General features: G+C 35.7%; 1 protein-coding gene across 6 annotated transcripts in view; it reads left to right on the top strand.

Moving 5' to 3' along the window:
• Nucleotides 1-20,344, top strand: part of LOC306884018 (calcium/calmodulin-dependent protein kinase type II delta 1 chain) — an 82,567-nt gene that overhangs the window by 16,690 nt on the left and 45,533 nt on the right. For all 6 annotated transcript variants that reach the window (XM_079439612.1, XM_079439615.1, XM_079439617.1 and 3 more), the window contains exons 3-5: nt 9,152-9,211; nt 13,264-13,318; nt 20,077-20,142. In XM_079439612.1, coding sequence (XP_079295738.1) covers nt 9,152-9,211; nt 13,264-13,318; nt 20,077-20,142 — 181 coding nt within the window. The remainder of the gene's footprint in view (nt 1-9,151; nt 9,212-13,263; nt 13,319-20,076; nt 20,143-20,344) is intronic.

The raw sequence follows: 20,344 nt of genomic DNA, 5'->3' as shown, positions 1-20,344 counted from the left end.
AAGTTCTATTGGTGTGCTGTCAACATTGGAACCATACCTATTTCAAGTTTTATTGCATTTCTTAGTGATTTCCTGAGGCAAGTGAAAATCATACAGACTGTACACTAAAACAGGTAGAATTAAAATGTTGAGCTAAATGTGGGCAAAACAACAAAATCATTTGGACATGAAAACACATGCTTTTTGTCCATGATGTTCCTGGGTTTCACCATAACTAAAACCGATAATAGTTGCAGTTAGATTTCAGCTCAGTACATCATTCAGTTATCTTTAGCTTTCACCCTTTTCACCAAAAAATCAACATGTCCTCTAGCAGTTAGTGAAGAATGAGAGGAATGTTTGCTGTTCATTAACCAGTCAGAACATGTAAAGATAGACAAAAAATATGTATGAAGTATATATCAAAGGGGGACAAGACCCAACCACGTTCGTGCTGCTCCAACTCAACAAATTTCCACACGGTTGCTATGGAGACTGCACTACATTGCTTTGGGGGTTTAGATGACGTAATCTCAGATTCTACACCCCAAACATACACACACTCACTTCTTGGCTTTCATTGTAAAACAGAGCTCTCATTCAGAAAGCCTTTTCCTGGAACAATGGATTTGATGCCACAAATGTCACACACATCATCTTGTACTAGAAGCGTTGCTTCAAGCTGCCTCAGACTTTGGTCATGTCTTACAATATGTATTATAATGGAAATCAATTTATTTGAAGCAAAAGTTTGAAAATATGTTGTATTACAAATTCAAAAGTTATTCCTACCATGCAGCCCATTATGACATCAACATGCAGTATGTGCAGATATATTAAATATTAAACTGACAGATATTTTAAAGATGGAAATCATCAGTTCCTTTTTATCATAATAGCACATAACAATAGATTTGAAATAATTATTGTAAGTTTTTTTGTTTTGTTGTATTACTCTGTTTCATCACATCCAATCCTGTTTAATAAAACTGGCATGTTAATGGAAAAAAATGGTTAAAAATATAAAAATCTACTTCAATTGACAAGATATAATGTAGAAGAAATCATGTGTGTGTATGTATATGTATACTGTATTTATACACTGACACACTTTTCATATTTTCGGCTCTGTATGCCACCAGAATAGAATTAAAATGAAATTGATGTGCAGACTTTAAGCTTTAATTCAAGAGTGAATTAAAGGGGTTGAACAATAATATAAAATGATTGGGAATTGCAACCACTTTTATACATAGTTCCACGATTTTCATGGGTTAAAATGTAATTGGAGAAATAAATATAATCATAAATAAAATGTTCATTTTTTTTTAAATATTTTGTTGAGAATCTTTCGCAGGCAATGACTGTCTTAAGCCTTCCTCCTTTGTGATGCTTTGCCATGCCTTTGCTGCAGCTGTCGTCAGTTATTGTTTGTTTGGGTCTTTCTGCCTTTTATTTTTGTCTTCATTTCAAGTGAAATGCATGCTCAATTGGGTTGAGGTCAGGAGATTGACTTGGCCATTGCAGAATATCCCACTTTGTTACCTTCAAAAACTCCAGGGCTGCTTTTGCTGTATGTTTTGGATCATTGTCTATTTGTACTATGAAGTGCTGTCCAATCAGCTTTGCTGCATTTGACTGAATCTGGGCAGGCAATATATCCCTATACACTTCAGAATTGATCCAGCTGCTTCTGTCCTCTGTCACATCATCACTAAACACCAGTAACCCAGTGCCACTGGAAGCCATGCAGCTCATGCCATCACACTGCTCCACCATGTTTCACAAATGATGTTGTATGCTTTGGATCATGAGCTGTTCCAACCCTTCTCCATACTTTTTTCTTTCCGTCATTCTGGTACAGGTAGATCTTTGAATTTCAGCCATCCAAAGAATGCTTTTCCAGATGTGGTCTGGCTTTTTAAGATGTTTTTTGGTCTAGTCTGGGCTTCTTTGCACCTTGTGAAAAACCCTCTGTATTTGTTATTGTGAAGTCTTCTCTTGATTGTAGACTTTGACAGTGACACGTCTACCTCCTGGAGATTGTTCTTCTCTTGGCTGGATGTTGTGAAAGGGTTTTTTCTTAACATGGAGAGGATCCTCTGATCATCCAGCACTGCAGTCCTCTGTGGACGTCCAGGCCTTTTTATGTTTCTGAACTCACCAGTGCATTCTTTTTTCTCCGAATGTACTAAACTGTTGATTTGGCCACTTCTAATGTTCCTGCTATCTCTCTGATGGATTTGTTTTGTTTTTGAAGCCTAACAAGTGTCTGTTTCACTTGTATGGAGAGATCCTTTGACCTCAAGATGTGGGCTCAGAGCAACAGCTTCCAAATGCATATGGCACACTTAGAATCAACTCCAGAACTTTTACCTGCTTAATTGATGTAGAAATAACGGAGGAATAGCCTACGCCTGTCCAACAGCTTTTGAGTCAAATGTCCAATTACTTATGGTCCCTTGAAAAAGGGGGGAGGTACATATTAAAGAGCTGTAATTCCTTAACCTTTCTTCCAATTTTGATGAGAATACCCTCAAATTAAAGCACAGATTGTGCACTTTAAGCCCATATTCATAACTGTAACTTGAAAATTAACAGCCTTTGTCCAAATATATAATGACCTATATCCATGTTTAACTGTATATAATTTTTAGGTACACTCTCTCTATAAAAATCAGTTGTATAGATTATAATATTCAACATAATAAATAAAGATTTTCTTGCTATTTTTAAGCAGAGGCCTTATTAGATGTATTATTGTATTTTCTAACAGCCATTTCTGCAGTGTTCTCGTATGTCCTCTGTGAAAGTAATCCAACTATTCAAATGAGAATTTGCGGTGAAAAACAATGCAGGGTCTGAGTCCTTAGCTCATTTGAATAGGGCTGGAGTTATCAGATGCACATTTGCATATACAAACACGGGGGAGGTTGCCAAAAATAGAGGATTAAAAAAAGAACCATAGATCCATAAACAGACAGCAGTAGTTTGACTGACAGATTGACATTGCCTAAAGAACATCCAGTGAGAGAGTAAATTAAAGATGAACAGCTTGCTAAAGAAGCAAAACTAATGGGCATTCACCATAGTAGTAAAGTAATAAATAAAAAAATAATGGCATATGATTCCTATTCTTAGTAATCTAAAGTTATTATGAAAAGGAAATTAGAGTTGTAGAAATGGGTCCAGCATCTACATGTCCTTGCTGTGTGTAGATTTCTTCACTGCAGTCTATAAAGTACTAAGTCTGTTTGTCCAGCCGCTTTAAACGTGTTAACAGCCAGTGGTTTTCTCTTATACTTTAACAAACTGAAATTTCCACATCCCCCTTTTGTCTCGGCCCCCATAAAATTAGGTTACTGCCCTGGCTACACAAGTTGTGTCTGTATAAAGGAATCTAATACTTTGTACTAATGAGGCGTGACAAGGCAATTTCCAGCATCAAGTAATTTTTCTTCCACACTGAGAGCAAGCCGCATGTTAAGCGATGTGGAGCGAGATGTGACAGAAGGATGGCTGAAATTCAGTCAAGTCAGTTTATCCTCAATAAGTTTTTTGCTTTTGTCCATTTAATGTGTAATGTAACTATATTTTAACACTGTATTATTTTGTCTACAAATGATTTAACAGAAATTCAGGCCAAAATGAGTGTTTCTTGTCAGTTAACATAACAAATGGTAAAGCTGGTGTGGACTGACAGAATGGGCTTTGATAGTTCACCTGAAAAATAAACTTTATTTCATCAACACTACCATCATTTTTGTGAGGGATGTCCACATCCTTTTACTGGTCGTTTTTTTTAAAAGAACACATTGAAGTTAATTGATTGGAGGAATGATTCACATAAACATCAACATTCTGTCATCATTTATTCGCCCACATGTCGCTCTTAACCCATACTGTATATCTTTCTTGCTATTACTGGTTGCTCTTTTTCATGCAGTTGCAATGAATGCGGTCTGCTGCTTTTACAGAGCTATTGTATGACTTGTGAGGATTTCATGATGCATTTGTGTTTTTGCAATTGTTAATGTAACAAACAGAAAAAAAATCTATGCATCTTGACTCATTATTTGTGTATAAAACAAGAAAAAAAAATGTATAGACCTATGTTTCTGAAATAACTGTGCACCACTTGTAGTGCACATTGTCACATGACTTCACTGCTGCATGTTTCATTCAAATTTAACACGCAGACAAAATGAGGTCAATATAACAATATGGTTTGAAATATTTATCATTACATTCTGCATGCTTCACAAACACAAAGCTGTCACTGGGGCACTAATCTAAGGTACTAAAGCTTAAAAGGTACAACTTATTTATCCCTAAATAGTATATTAAAAGTGCATATTAGTACCTTTTTGAAAGGGTTTTTTTTTTTTTTCTCATTGCGTTCCACCACTCTATTTCAAGTTTCTCTTTCACCTCTTTTGCACTAATTTGCTTCTTATGCAAACTTTGTACCTTCCAAGCTGCTACTAAACACCAGGCCTCTGTTGGCCTCTGTTTACTTCTGTTAATGTGATATTTGAATGAATGAATCTGGCATTAGCTGGAGAGAACTATAGCTGTGGATATCTGCCTTATACATTAGCACCACATCAAAATAAATACACCTTTTATCAGTTCTTAATGTACTTTATTTACTAGATTTTTATACTGTTTTTACAAATTGTGTTTTGGGAGTTTTGGCTCAACTCTGGGTACAAATTTGTCTCAAAAATATGGTTAAGTAGCACAGTATGTTTTTTGCACTGAGTGGATGGCCTGTTTTGTTCTTATTTTAGGAATGTTTGGAAAACTTGGTTGAAAACAATAATTCTTCTGCAGTTTTGTCTTGTCATTACTGGTGCAGATATTGCACACAATTCAAACGAAAACTGGAATATCTTTAATTATATTTCAATTTCTGCAGTACTCTGAGCTTCATCTACCATGTTCCATTTAGCAATTTTTCAATTAGAATCAGAAAGAATTTAAAAAATATATCCATTTGGACATGACTTATTCACCTTTTTTTTTGTTTTGTTTTTTTGTTCTTGCACTATGCATGTCAATGGACAGTCGACTTGATATGAAAACTTTGAAAATAGCTGCCCCATTTCTGGCATTCGCTCAGTTTCTGTCAGATGGGAACTGACTGAACTGGGTCAATGCAACACTTAAAATATGCAAAAACTAGATTTGAATGAAAAACTCTCCATCTGGGACATTTAATGAAGAGCATGGAATTTGGCCAAACTTTTCTAGTAATGAGGATAGGACAAAATTGATAACACTTGTACAGAATGAGTTACAGGCTATTATTTTATATGAACATGAAGCCACAAACAGAGAAGGACAACTCTCGTCGCTATTGCAAGCAATCAGTTTAATCCTGTTATGTCATAGGTTTCCCATCTTCCTTTTAGACATGTACCTGATTAGACAGACTCTAGACAGCATGCTGTGCCTCATTAATGGCTCAAGCGGTTGGGATTATGGCGGCAAAAGTGCATCTGATTGGAGCTCTGGGATTAAGACTTCAGAGACAAAAAAATCTTATTGGCTAAACAGCATCTGGAGGGATTGGTGAATTCCATTTCCACCAGCCATCCTACTGCTGCTGTCTCCCTATGAGCAATGTGCTAAACTTACCAAAAGTTTATTTTTTGTTAATTGTGGTGTACAGTATGGATCAACTTCCATCAATTTCAGATTAAAATGAGTCAAATTAAAAACACAGAACATATTCTTTCAGAAGATGGGATGCACTTACCTTTTTTTTTTGCTAAAATGCATTGGTCAAAACTGAATTCGCATTGACTTCTGTTTTTTCGCTGACTGTGTGAAGACCAGGCAAATTCAGTTTTGTGAATAATTGAAAACTGTCTGTAAATAATTTTTCATTACTTTCACATGAAATTAAAACCTCTTCCAAAATCCAGGAGCTCTTTTGTTAGTTAGACTTAGTTCACACTGCAGGCTAAAGTGGCCCAAATCGGACTTTTTTGCCCAAATGTGACCCATATCTGATTTTCTTCTGACAGTCTGAATAGCACAAATCCAATTTTTTCAAATCAGGCCCAGGCCACTTTCATATGTGGTCCTAAATCAGATTCATAGCTGATGTTTTGCAATGCGACTTCAATCTGAACGGCCATGTCGCATTTCATGCGATTTTTACGTCATTGAAATGCGACAGACGTCACAATTCTGCTCTGGAGGAGGCAGGAAGATTAAAATCACAATGGCAGACAATATATAGACAATAATATCACTTCGTTATTTAGGCTCCAATTGCACATTAACTTACAAATTGCTAAACACGTGCTAACACGAGCAGCATCCATTTTTATTTCCGCAAACAGTGCGCTGCGTCTGACGTCATGTCGTCTTCTGCGCATGCGGGTCACTTCGGTGCCGTATACGGTTCACACATGAGATTTCAGAAAAAAAATCCGATCTGAGCATTAAGACCTGCAGTGTGAACTAAGATATTTATATATATATATATATATATATATATATACTCTGTCACTTGTAAAACACTTTATATTTGTACCACTTTTTTTAAATCAAAAGCTAACGCACTGCTTTCAAAATTGCTAAAATCTCCTTCAAAATAGAATAATGTCATATATCTACACTAATTCTATTGAAATATACTGTATAGGAAATCTTAGCATAACATTTACAATAAGTAAATGTTTCTTGTTACATATGCTTCAGTAAAGTAAATCAATTGGAATGGTGCTATTCATATTCCATAACGACTGATTTATGTCAAAATCATTCTTAACTGCAAAGATAAAAGGTCATCAATGCAATTCTCCCTGTTAGTGTTTTTAGGTCAGTGTGTTATGAGTTGACAGTGTGTGCCTTCTGAGTGAGAATTGATGAGAACTGAGTTAAATTTATTTTGAGACATGTATGAAGTGTTTTGGTGGTTTGAGGTTAACTGTTGGTAATGCATAGTGTATGAAAAGTTCTTTAAAAAGTGGTGGTATTCAGTACTATTTATATATTACTGGCGCACATTCGCAAACGGTACTCTTTGTCTATATCAATTATATTTGCAGTGCATTGATTCTGATTTGTGAGGTAGCTGCAGGGCTCTCAGCTCAAGGCCCCCAGCAATCACACACATATATATATATATTAATTAGTGTTGTCACGATACTGGAATTTCTAACTTCGATACGATACCTTGAAAAATATCGATATTCGATACCATTTTCGATACCACGGAGAAAAAAACTGCCACAATATTAAGGGGGTAATTTTTTTAATTTAAAGATAAATGTAACAAGTCGAGAACATGCGGTATATTTTACATGAACAAAAAAATGTCTTGAGGTACTGCATTTGTTGATTTATTTATTAATCTTTTATTAATCTTAGTTAAATGTTAATTGAAACTAACGTTTACTAATACATGTACTAATTAAAATCCAAAGTTCTATTTGTTGATATTCTCATTTGCTTCATAACCAAAATATTTCCAGATATAGGGCCCTATGAAATCCGTTTTAATTTTCCCCAAATTCAGTTTAATTTTTTTCTACATTCAATTTTAAATTTTTCTGGATTCCGTTTTTTTTCTGTTTGAATTTTTCTGGACTCTTTTTTTTTTTAATGGTCAAATTAAATGCTATTAATCTAAAAGCATGTCTAATTCATTAAAATCATGAAAATTATACAATTTAACATTTAATTTACTAAAAGTGTAACAAAAATGACACGTTTAGGGCCGTATGAAATGTTTTATTTTTTTCTCACCTTATGTTTTATTGTTACCAAATTCTGTGTTTTAGCATGTCTATTATTTGAATGCATACAAACTATTTTTATTTATTCTTACAGTAGCCTTATGAAATGCGTTTTCCCCCTCAGAAATTCTGTGTTGTGTATTTAAATTTTACTGGATATCAGATGAAGGCATAAAACAATTTTAATTAATTTATATTTGAATTAATGAAAATTAAACATTTACATTTTTGGCCTTTCAGATCAGTTCTGGAGATATTGTTGATGTATTTATGTCCTCATTGAGACGGCAGACGCTGAAATCACCGCGAGCGCCACATTAGTAAACACAACCGCACGTGCAGCACATTCACACAGAGACGCGCAGAACATGCAGGATTCATATTTAAATCGACTTTTGCAGCTTAATATTTACAGATACTAGTCCATATCGCGATTTGATTTAAGTGTAATGACCTACTTTTGATTAATTCATCGAAACTTTGACAAATTCCGTGACATTCCGCGTTAAACTGTAAATTCCGTGTTTATGACTGGATTCCGTGCGCGTTCTCTGCATCGCGGAGATCATAGATCCCTACAGATAGCGCTCCTGCTGTGTTCTTTAACAACCAGAGCAGTCATCTTTCTATTCACTTCACTTTTGCTATTTAACCAGAGCGAAGGAGACGAGTGCGGTCACGTGTGGTGCTTGTCCACGCGCCTTTGGAGAGAAGTGAAAGTGACAGCTCGGCTAGTATCGGTATATCGATACTTCGGGAAATTAATATTGGTACCGTTCAGATATTTCAGTATCGATATTTATCGAAATATCGATATTTTTGACAACACTAATATATATATATATATATATATATATATATATATATATATATATATATATATATATATATATATATATATATATATATATATATATATATATATATATATATATATATATATATATATATATATATAAATAAAAAAATTATAATATGGGCTTTTTTTGTTTGTTACAAGATTTGCATGAAATTCACCCAAAAAAGCTTCAGTAGTTTTTGAAATATTCACAGTTCATTTAAATGAAATATTAGAGTTCATCATTAGATTGCAATGACCGTTGTTTGTTTATTTTTATATTGTTTGTATATTTGTATATTCTGTCTAATCACTTGACCTCAGAGGAATGAGCAGAGACAATATTTATTACCTTTTTTGGTTTTCCTCATTTAAACCAGTAGAGCAGATTGCAGATCCAAAACATTTCTGTCCTATTATGTTTACTACATTTCTGTTGCTGCTAAACAAACATTTACATTTTACGTCATTCAGCAGAAACTTTTATCCAAAGACAAGTTAAACAGTCACTTGCTTCTAGTAGAGTCAATGTTTTTTTTTGAACGAACACACAAACATGTTTTTCATTTTTTTGTAGATCACCAAAAACTGGAACGAGAGGCCCGAATTTGTCGTCTACTCAAGCATTCCAACATTGGTAAGTGCCGACACACTCACATTCTCCAGTGAAGGTTCACTTGCCATGGCCTTACAGCACTAAAACTGCCACCTTTTTATGAGTTGTTCTATGTACAGCATTTAACATATAATAAGTATACAAACCAGATGTGGCCAAGACAATGTTCAAGCTTCACAGCAATTTCTCTGTCCTCAGTGAAAGCAAAAATTACCTAGCTGTCTGGTGAGCGTGACTGGGGCGCGAGCGAGAAATGGAAACCCTGGTGTGGATCCAGGGCAGAAGAGTGATTACAGAATACTTTTAGCATGGATTAAAAGCCTGGGGAAGCCCATGAGGGCAAAGAGTCAGTGGCTCAGACCATGTAGCTTCAACTCCCTGTGCATTTCCTTGGCTGGCGAGGCTTCCTAGTGTCACAGTGAAGCAACCGACAAAAGGCGCTTATCACTTGTTGAAGCTAGTTTGGAGAAAACCTCTTTATACAGCTTTGCAACATTGCATTGCAAGAGTATCGAGTATGAATTTTCACTCTGGTTTGAGCACGGTACTCCTTTTTGTTTTTTTTTAAGTTACATTAAGACAATTACATATCTTTCATAGTGCTCACATTCATGGATTTTTCAGTGCTGAGTGATTCATCCTAATTAGGTCACGCAAATCTGACCTCTAGCTGTTAAGGTGGTAACAGCTAAAAATGGCTATGCTTTTCTGCCCACACTCACCCAACTCATAGCCAGCTGCAAGATTACAAGCGTGGGTGAATCCTAGCAGTAATTATGGCTATAACACAACAGATAGGCTGAAAAATTTAGTATCACATTCCCACCCCCATATGTTCATCCATTACATGAGAACACTAAACCATTGAAACTATTCAATATGTTTTTGTTCCAGAGCTTATCTCAGATGTCAGAAAGTTTAACAGTTTTATTCTGATGTAAATTTGACAGCCTTTCTATCTATCTATCTACAGTGCCCTCCAAAAGTATTGGAACAGTAAAGACAAAATAGCTGTTTTGGCTGTGGAGTCAAGATATTTACAAATATGATTAAAAGGTGAATATTAGACAAAACTACAGAATGTCACATTCTATTATTGGGTGATTCAACACATAGATGTTTTACCAGCTAAGAAGTTCAGCACTTTTAGAGTTTCATCTCTCTATCTGATGTGAGCATAAGTATTAGAACAGTTGCCTCACAGGTCTTTCTAAGTGATCAGCTGTGTCCTGTTGCATTAATTCTTCAGATATTAAAAGCAGGGAATGTGTCGTATCAGTTATATCCATTACTTCTGTATTCTGAATCTTGCATTCGATGATGATACACAAACCAGGATGAAGATGAGGGAGCTGACTTTGAGAGAAAAGCAAGCAATTTGGATGCTAAAAGAAAAGAGGAAGTCAATTAGAGCTATAGCAAAAACAAAGGGCATGGAGAAATCAAGAGTTTGGAAACCACCAGCATCCAACAACGACCTGATCGACTGAGAAAACAACAGTAGTTGATGACGGATAAATCATAAAAGCTGTGAAAATGAACCCTAAAAAACTCCCCAAAACAAGCAACAATTGGAATTGCCTGCTTTAAAGGCTGGGAAAAGTATTTCAAAGGATAAGACCAAGAGTCTGGTGATGTCTGTGGGTCACCGACTCACTGCTGTGATTGTGTGCAAGGGATCTGCAACTAAATAATAGCTTTTAATTAGGGCTGTCAACGTTAACGCGTTAACGCATGTGATTAATCTAAAAACATGTACGCGTTAATATTTTTTTTATGCAAATTAATCGTTTGATAAGGTTTGACCCCAACTTCTTGCCTTCATCGCAGTGCGGAAGTTAATCTATCATTGCCTGCGTCCTAATGTGCACACTATCCATCCTAAATTCTATGTGATATTAGTAATTTTCAATACTATTTAGGGCAGATAGGGTGGATAGTATGCACATTGGGATGCAGGGATTGTGTAATTATGAGGCGCCGGGCTAGACAAAAGTGACTCCAATGCGGAGAGAGAGAGCGAGTGTGTTCGAGAGAGAGCGAGCGACAGTGCGCGAGAGATATGTATACTCAAATGTGATAAAGGTACAGAGAACCAGTGTTGCCAGGGTTGCGGTTTCCCCGCACAATTGGGCTATTTGGTGGTTTAAAGTGAGTTTTGAGTAAAAGTGTACTATTAATCTCATAAATTGTCTTATGTAGCATGATGCTAATGTTAGCTCTAATGCACCTGCAGAACAGGTCCAATTCTTCTTCATAATGCATTTTGTCATAATACTTCATGTAAGGTCGCAAGAAAATGTTTTGTTATATTTATTTAGAAATACTTTTGATAATAGTTGGGTAAATGTATACTGGGATTGAAGTGATGTGGCTTGGTAAATGTTTTATTGCCAGTATAAAGGCTGATATTGGCTGAAAAACAAAAGAATAATAAGGATTATGTCTCATACCTGGCGGAGGTGTGAAAGGTTCTGTTTCCTTAAACTAGTTTGTCATGCATTCCTTTATTTCAACACATTTACAGGTAAATCCTAGTATTTTAAATTTGCGATTAATCGTGATTAATCACAGTCCAGGACTGTGATTAACGTGATTCAATTTTTTAATCGATTGACCGCACTACTTTTAATCTTTTATATCTGCCTTATGTTCAACTGTCCCAATACTTATGCTCACATCAATGAGTGGGATGAACTCTAAAAGTGATGTTATTTTTATTTGGCATAACACGTATGTGTTGAAACGGCTAATAATAAAATGTGACATTCTGTAGTTTTGTCTCATATTCATCTTTTAATCATATTTGCAAATGTCTTGACTCCACAGCCAACAGAGCAATTTTGTCTTTACTGTTCCAATACTTATGGAGGGCACTGTCTGTCTATCTGTCTATCTGTCTGTCTGTCTGTCTGTCTGTCTGTCTAATCTATCTTCACTGGCATTACTTGAAATAGGACAATATTGCCAAAGCTTGTAATTTATGTGCAAAAACAACAAAACAATTACAATGAAATATCAAAATATCTATAGGCCCTATCTACTTTTTGACACAAATATGACAGCAATGCACATTTAATACCTCAATGTTTGTGATTCCAAATTTAAAGTAATAACGTGTGAGGGCATTTGTGGCCTCACAGTTCATTATTATGACATCTGTTACTCATAACTTAAAACCCAGTGGCTGTCCTAAACTAACAGAGGGATTTCTTCTCTCCAAAGCAACCATCAGCTGGAAAGCCATTCTCTTTCTGTTACTATAGCAACAGGTTTGAGCAACCATCTGTATCATAGATGAAAGAAGATGCATGAGATATTTATATAGAGGGGATTCCTCCCTGTCTCTTTTTTCCCCATGTAATCCATCCATATTTCTAAATCAAAAGGTCAAGCCTTTTGATTCCTTTGATAAATTACATGAGGGATTCCCTCTGCTCACTTTAATCAAGTAGCTGTCATGATCTCTTTGGTTTCATTACAAGATTTCCACTTTTCATTTTGCTGTGTAGCAAGACTGAGTTATTGTTAATACTGATGTGCAAATGTCTGAATTCTGCATACCTAGGCAGCATTTTTAGGCATCATAGTTGTGCTGTTTATGGGATGTTCAACTTTTAACAAAAGATGTCTACCTTTTATAAATGCCTATTTTTGTCCATTTTAAGGTAGCCTTTATGTATCTACCATTTAACATAAGAGCGGGTGGCATCTTTGGAGTCAATGTTGCTGTGTCAAGCTCATCGGCATCCCACCACCAGTATTTTCACTGTTCAAGGAAATCACTTGACAGTGCCTTATAGAATGATATAGAATGTGTCTGCATATTAAGGTGGAATAGAAGAAAGTATTTTAACAGAACAAAATGACACACTTCAGCTTTAATGGATCTGCTCTATTCATCTTTGACAATGAAAGGAAGCAGAAACAGAAATTATTCTAAATTGCAGAGTAAATGAGTCTGCGAAAATCTCACTTATCTCACTCAGAAATCTCACTCTTTCTAACGAGTATGAAAGTGAGCTGCTCCACGCAATCTAATCAGTGTCTCTCTCTCTCTCTTTTCTCGACAGTGAGGCTCCATGACAGCATATCAGAGGAGGGTGTTCACTACCTCGTCTTTGATTTGTGAGTGATTTTTGTGTGCATGCTTATGTGGTTTATGAGGACACAAATTTGTATAATGACATGGGTATGACAGAGGTATTACAATATGAAGGTGGTTTATGAGGACACTGCCTATGTCCCCGTAATTCAAAAGGATACTAAAACATTAAAAAAACATACTAAATTTGTGCATTTTTAGATTTTCAAAAAAAACACCAAGTCTCCTGTGAGGGCTAAGTTTAGGTGTAGGGTTGGTGTAGGGCAATAGCACACACAGTTTGTTCAGTATAAAAACCATTACGCCTATGGAGAGTCCCCATAAACCACAAAAACCAGCGTGTGTGTGTGTTTCTGTCTGTATGAGGTCACATCTCCGGTTCTCCTATTAAATGAGTGTGACTGTTAATGAGAGCTCCTTCACTCACCAAATTAATGAGACTGAACCCAGATCAGAAAAGAGCCACAGTAAGTGAGCTATTTAGACACTGTAGATTGCCAAGATTGCGAAGCTACAAGCTCATAATTTAAATGACTTAAACAGTCAAGTATATATACGTGATATACTTCAGAAATCATTCTAATATGCTGATTTGCTGCTCAAGAAACATTTCTGATTTTTAGCAATGGAAAAAACAGTTGTGCTACTTATGCAGAAACTAGTAACATTCAAATGTTTGGTGTGTGTGTGTGTGTTTTAATAGAAATTAATCTATTCAGCAAAGAAGCATTGAGTTTATCAAAAGTCAAATGTTGCAAAAGATTTTATTTCAAATAAATGTTAGTTTTTGTTATTTCTACTCCTCAAAGAATCCTAAGAAAAATAAATATTAAGCAGATTTTTTTGTTTTTGTTTTATTGATAGCAATAAGAACCATTTTTAATATCTGAGCACAAATAAAAATTAAGCAGCAATTCAGTATATTAGAATGATTTCCGAAGGACCATGTGACTCTGAATGAAGTAATAATGCTAAAAATTCAGCTTTACGAAACCGGAACAAGACAGAACTACAAACTAAAAGTAGCATAGCAAAAGTACAGACACTAAATACATGACAGTATATAATATAGCATTTATACAATAGATTGTGTCCTCTGGTTTGACTGGCAAACAAGGTATGCCAAGAATGCGTATACATTTTTTCCCATAAATTACCTAGACTGTGGCAGACTACTGTAATGCAAAGTAAAAGTACCAGTAATATACTTATATGAGATATTAGGATTTAGGTTTTAGACATTAAGGGTCTTAGGGTTAATCCTAATATTGAAAAATTGTCACTTTCACAATTAAAAATAAATTTGAGTACAGTTAGTCCAGGTACAAGTCAGTACAAATACTTTTTACTCTGAACATTATACTACAAACATACATTTTGTAAGGGTGGGCTTTATGAATACACGTTGTGTTAGCAGTGTGTGTGTGTGTGTGTGTGTTTGCATGATTAAGTCAAGTCACCTTTATTTATATAGCGCTTTTAACAATACAGATTGTGTCAAAGCACTTAACAGTATCAAATTGGAGGACAGAGTGTCAGTAATGTATAAAAATAAGATTAAATACTCAATTTTCAGTTAAAGGCATTTCATTATTGAATTCAGAGATGTCATTGTCTATCTCAGTTTAGTTTAAATAGTATCTGTGAAATGAAATTGACGATAATCACTAGAAGTGTCCCCAACTGAGCAAGCCAGAGGCGACAGCAGCAAGGAACCAAAACTCCCTCTGTGACAGAATGGAGAAAAAAACCTTGGGAGAAACCAGGCTCAGTCGGGGGGGCTAGTTCTCCTCTGGCCAGGAGATTGTTTATTTATTGTTTTAATTAAAATTTTAAATGTATTATATTTCTATTTTATATTGTTGCAATTTCTAACAATAATAATATTATGTAGTTAGGTATTTTATTATATTTTTAGTTATTTTCTTTTATTTTTATTTTTATTGTATTTAAGTCGAGGGGATATATCCCGGGGCTCATCCAGGTGTCCCGGCCTCCGCCGACGATCAGGGAGACATCATATCCTGCCGCCGATCCACCATCTGATCCAGACACTGACTGAGAAACAGAATAAGAAAGAAACAGACAAATATTAGCGTAGATGCCATTCTTCTTACGATGTAACGAGTGCATTGTGTGTTATGGGGAGTGTTCCCGGTTCCGGTTGATCTAATTAATGCAGCCTAACAATACTTTAATGGATTTGAATAATAGAAGCGTATTAGTGTGTTATGTTTAAGCCAGGTTAAAGAAATGTGTCTTTAATCTAGATTTAATCTGACAGATTGTGTCTGCCTCCCGAACAGTGTTAGGTAGATTGTTCCAGGGTTCTGGGTGCTAAATAGAAAAAGGATCTGCCGCAGTCGATTGTGATATTCTAGGTATTATCAAACGGACAGAGTTTTGAGAGCGCTGCGGAAGTGGAGGACTATAATGTCATAAGAGCTCGCTCAGGTACTGAGGAGCTAAGCCATTCAAGGCTTTATAAGTAGTTAACAAGATTTTAAAATCTATACGATGTTTGATAGGGAGCCAGGGCAGTGTTGACAGAACTGGGCTAATATGGTCATACTTCCTGGTTCTAGTAAGGACTCTAGCTGCTGCATTATGGACCAGCTGTACTTTGTTGATCAAGCGTGCAGAACAACCACTCAATAAAGCATTACAATAGTCTAACCTTGAGGTCATAAACGCATGAATTGACATTTCTACATTTGACGTTGAGAGTATGGGTCGCAATTTAGATATGTTTTTGAGATGGAAAAATGCAATTTTACAGATGCTAGAAACATGGCTTTCAAATGAAAGATTGCTATCAAACAGCACACCTAGGTTCCTAACTGATGAAGAAGAAATGACAGAGCAGCCGTCAAGTGTTAGATAGTGTTCCAAGTTATTACATGTGGGGTTTTTAGGTCCGATAATTAACACCTCTGGTTTTTCAGAATTTAGCAGCAAGAAGTCACTCGTCATTCCGTTAGTTTCTCAATGTGGTGTGTTTCACCGGGTAGCGAAGAAATATAGAGCTGAGTATCATCAGCATAACAGTGAAAGCTAACACCATGTCTCCTGATAATATTTCCCAAGGGTAACATGTAAAGCGTGAAAAGTAACGGCCCTAGTACTGAGCCTTGACGTACTCCATACTGCACTTGTGATCGATATGATACCTCTTCATTCACTGCTATGTATTGATGGTGGTCAGATAAGTACGATTTGAACCATGCTAAGGCACTTCCACTAATGCCAACAAAGTGTTCTTGTCTATTCAAAAGAATGTTGTGGTCGATAGTGTCGACCGAATCGCTAAGATCCAGTATAGAACTAATAAAGAGATACAACCACGGTCCTCACAGATACCATTTTTCTCTAAGAAGGAATATAATTGTGAGGATACTACCTTTTCTAGTATCTTTGTCAGAAAAGGTAGATTTGAGATCGGTCTGTAATTAACTAGATCTTTGGGGTCAAGTTGTGTTTTTTTAATGAGAGGCTTAATTACAGCCAATTTGAAGGTTTTGGGGACATATCCTAATGACAATGATGAATTCATAATAGCCAAAAGAGGATCTATGACTTCTGGAAGCAGCTCTTTTAGTAGTTTAGATGGAATAGGGTCTCACATACATGTTGTTGGTTTAGATGATTTAACAAGTTTATGCAATTCTTCCTCTCCTATAGTAGAGAATGAGTGGAATTGTTCCTCCATGGGATCTACAATGCACTATCTGATGTGATACTGTAGCTGACGGCTGCATGATTACAATTTTATCTGTGATAGTATAGATCTTGGAAGTAAAGTAGTTCATAAAGTCATTACTGCTGTGCTCTTGGGGAATGCCAACACCTGTTGATGCTTTATTTTTGTTAATTTAGTGACTGTATTGAATAAATACCGGGGGTTATGTTTGTTTTCTTCTAGAAGAGACGAAAAGTAATCAGATCTAGCAGTTTTTAATGCTTTTCTGTAGGATAGGGTACTTTGCTGCCAAGCTATACAAAATACCTCTAGTTTTGTTTTCCTCCAGCTGCGCTCCATTTTCCGGGCTGCTCTCTTTAGGGTGCGAGTGTGCTCATTATACCACTGAGTCAGACTGTTTTCTTTGATCTTCCTTAAGCATAAATGAGCAACTGTATCTGAAGTGCTAGAAAAGAGAGTCCATAGCATATCCTACAGCGCAGAAAAACTTGATGTAACAGAAACTGAGGAATTGAGATAAATCAGGAAGATTACTTACAAAGCAGTCTTTTGTGGTAGAAGTGATGGTTCTACCATACTTGTAACAAGGAATAGAATTTACAGTTTTAGCTATATGGAGTTTACACAAGACTAGATAATGATCTGAGATATCATCGTTTCAGAACTGCTGCAGAATTTCAACATCACTAACATCAGTTCCATGTGACAGTATTAAATCTAGAGTATGATTTCGACAATGAGTAGGTCCTGAAACGTGTTGTCTAACCCCAATAGAGTTCAGAATGTCTATGAATGTTGATCCTAATGCATCTTTTTCATTATCGACATGGATATTAAAATCGCCAACAATTAAGACTTTATCTGCAGCCAGTACTAACTCTGATAGAAAATCAGCAAATTCTATAATAAAGTCTGTATGGTGCCCTGGTGGCCTGTATACAGTAGCCAGTACAAACATCACAGGAGATTTATCACTAACACGTGTTTCTCTAGATAATGTTATATGCAGCACCATAAATTCCTGACTTCTGAGAAATCATGAGAATATTGCTATAAATTGTAGCAACACCTCCCCCTTTACATTTTGGACGTGGCTAATTTTTATAGCAGTAATCGTGGGGGGTAGACTCATTTAAAGTAATGTATTCATCTGGTTTTAGCCATGTTTCTGTCAAACAGAGCAAATCTAGGTTATGATCATTGATCAAATCATTTACAAAAAGTGCTTTTCTAGAAAGGGACCTGATATTCAGGAAGCAAAGTTTTTTTCAATTGTTTCTCTGTATTGTAAACATTTTTTATTTGTTGAACATCAGTTAGATTGTCACTCTTAATTTGGTTTGGACGTTTTCTGTATTTTCTAGTTCAGGGAAACGACACAGTCTCTATAGTGTGATATCTAGGTGAAGGAGTCTCTATGTGCTGAGAATTTACTGACGTGAGGCGGCCAGCAGACGGTCGGTTTAGCCAGTCTGTCTGCTTCCTGACCTGGGCAATTATGTACTGCACCTGGGGCCTGTTTCATAAAACAAGTTTACCGAATAAGCCAGGTTTGTTTCAGTTAGTCTGACTTATTGTCAGTTGATTTGGTTCAAAATAAGTCAGACTAACTGAAATAAGCCTGGCTTATTTGGTAAACTTGTTTTATGTAACAGGCCCCTGGTCATGTAAAATGGCCTCTTTTTACTTGCTTGTTATACCATGCATATACCATAACCATGCAGTGGAATTGTTAGAGTTAATGACTCCCATGAGGTAGATGGCCATACCATTTCAAATGCCTCACCATGAAGAGTGGGCAATAGGCAGTGTGGGTGAAGGCATCCGTTGACTTTGTCCAAAGATGAATCATCAGACACACATTACTTTTTCCCCATGGCTCAGTATTTCAGCTTTCAGAGGGTATGGTCATTTTGAGGTTGTATTTCTGAGACGGTCTACCCATTACATAGGCAGCATCACAACTGAAATAGACTCATGTGACTGAATTGAAACTTCCACATAGGCAGCAGACTCATTAACACTCACTCAGTGCTCTCATGGTCAGGCAAATAGCATTATTCACACGAAGTGCATGAGAGACTCAACTAAAAATCACTAAGTGAGTTTTGACTTTGATTTTTTTAATATGTGAGTAATATATGTTTAATAATATAATTGCCTGTTGCAATGGGAGTAACTAAGGCAGATTTTATTTTCCTGGATGGCATGTACTCACAATTTATTTCAATTTATTTGAAACTAGAGGTAATTTATTTAGGATACTAGCCGATATTTAAATAAATTGTAAATAAATCTGAAAACAATATTTACATCAAAAGTATATTTGCTATAACATTCTGAACTGCTATAATGAATTGTGCTGCAGTGTTGTCAAGGTAACATTCTAATTCAAAAGAAAGTGGCAGTGACATATGTGTTCATGTAAGTGTAAAGTACCCTTCAGAGTACTTACTTTAAGTGCTGTGCCCTTCAGAGTGAGGAGGGATGGGTGATATTCAGTTTCAAATAGAATTTGCCACAAGTTATTTGTGTCCAGTGTAGAGACACTCTGGTAAGTTAGAGTTTTATTTATGTTATTTATTGATTTTTAAACCTCACTCTCTCTCTGTGTGTGTGTGTGTGTGTGTGTGTGTGTGTGTTTGTTTAATCGCATTCAAAATAAAAGTTTTTGTTTACATAATATATGTATGTGTACTGTGTATATTTATGTATAAATACACATGCATGTATGTATGTATATATTTCAGAAAAAACATTTATATATATTAAATATTTATTTTATAATATAATCTATATGAATATAAATAGACATGTAAATATTTTCAAAATATATACTGCATGTGTGTATTTATAAATACATAATAAATATACACAAAACACACAGCTATATTATGCAAACAAAAGCTTTTATTTTGGATGCGATTAATCGTTTGATAGCACTACTGTATATACACTCTTGCATTCTCATCACTCAAAATGTCATGCAAAGATGAAAAATGTAAATCAGACCTTCTTGTTTATTAAAGGTGCAGCAGTTAGAAAGTTTGATGTATTGACTCTGAATGTGAACTTTTTCAGAGTCACAGGAGGGGAGCTGTTTGAAGATATTGTTGCCAGAGAGTACTACAGTGAGGCCGATGCCAGGTTAGTGCTTGTATCCAAATGTAAACCCCTTTAAAATCCACTCATTAGAATGCATGAATTCCAATTGTGTTGTCAATTATCAGAGAACATTATTTTGTGGGTTTTTTCAACAATAATGGGCTTACAGTGGAAGTTTATGGGGCAAGGCTTCTGCACCTGTCATTCCCTCCTCCTCCAAATGAGGGATCCATCACCAGAATAC

This window comes from Barbus barbus (genome assembly GCF_936440315.1).
Source record: "Barbus barbus genome assembly, chromosome: 2".
NCBI lineage: Eukaryota > Metazoa > Chordata > Actinopteri > Cypriniformes > Cyprinidae > Barbus > Barbus barbus.
Note: the sequence above shows the minus strand (reverse complement) of the source record. Positions and strands in the feature narration are given on the sequence as shown.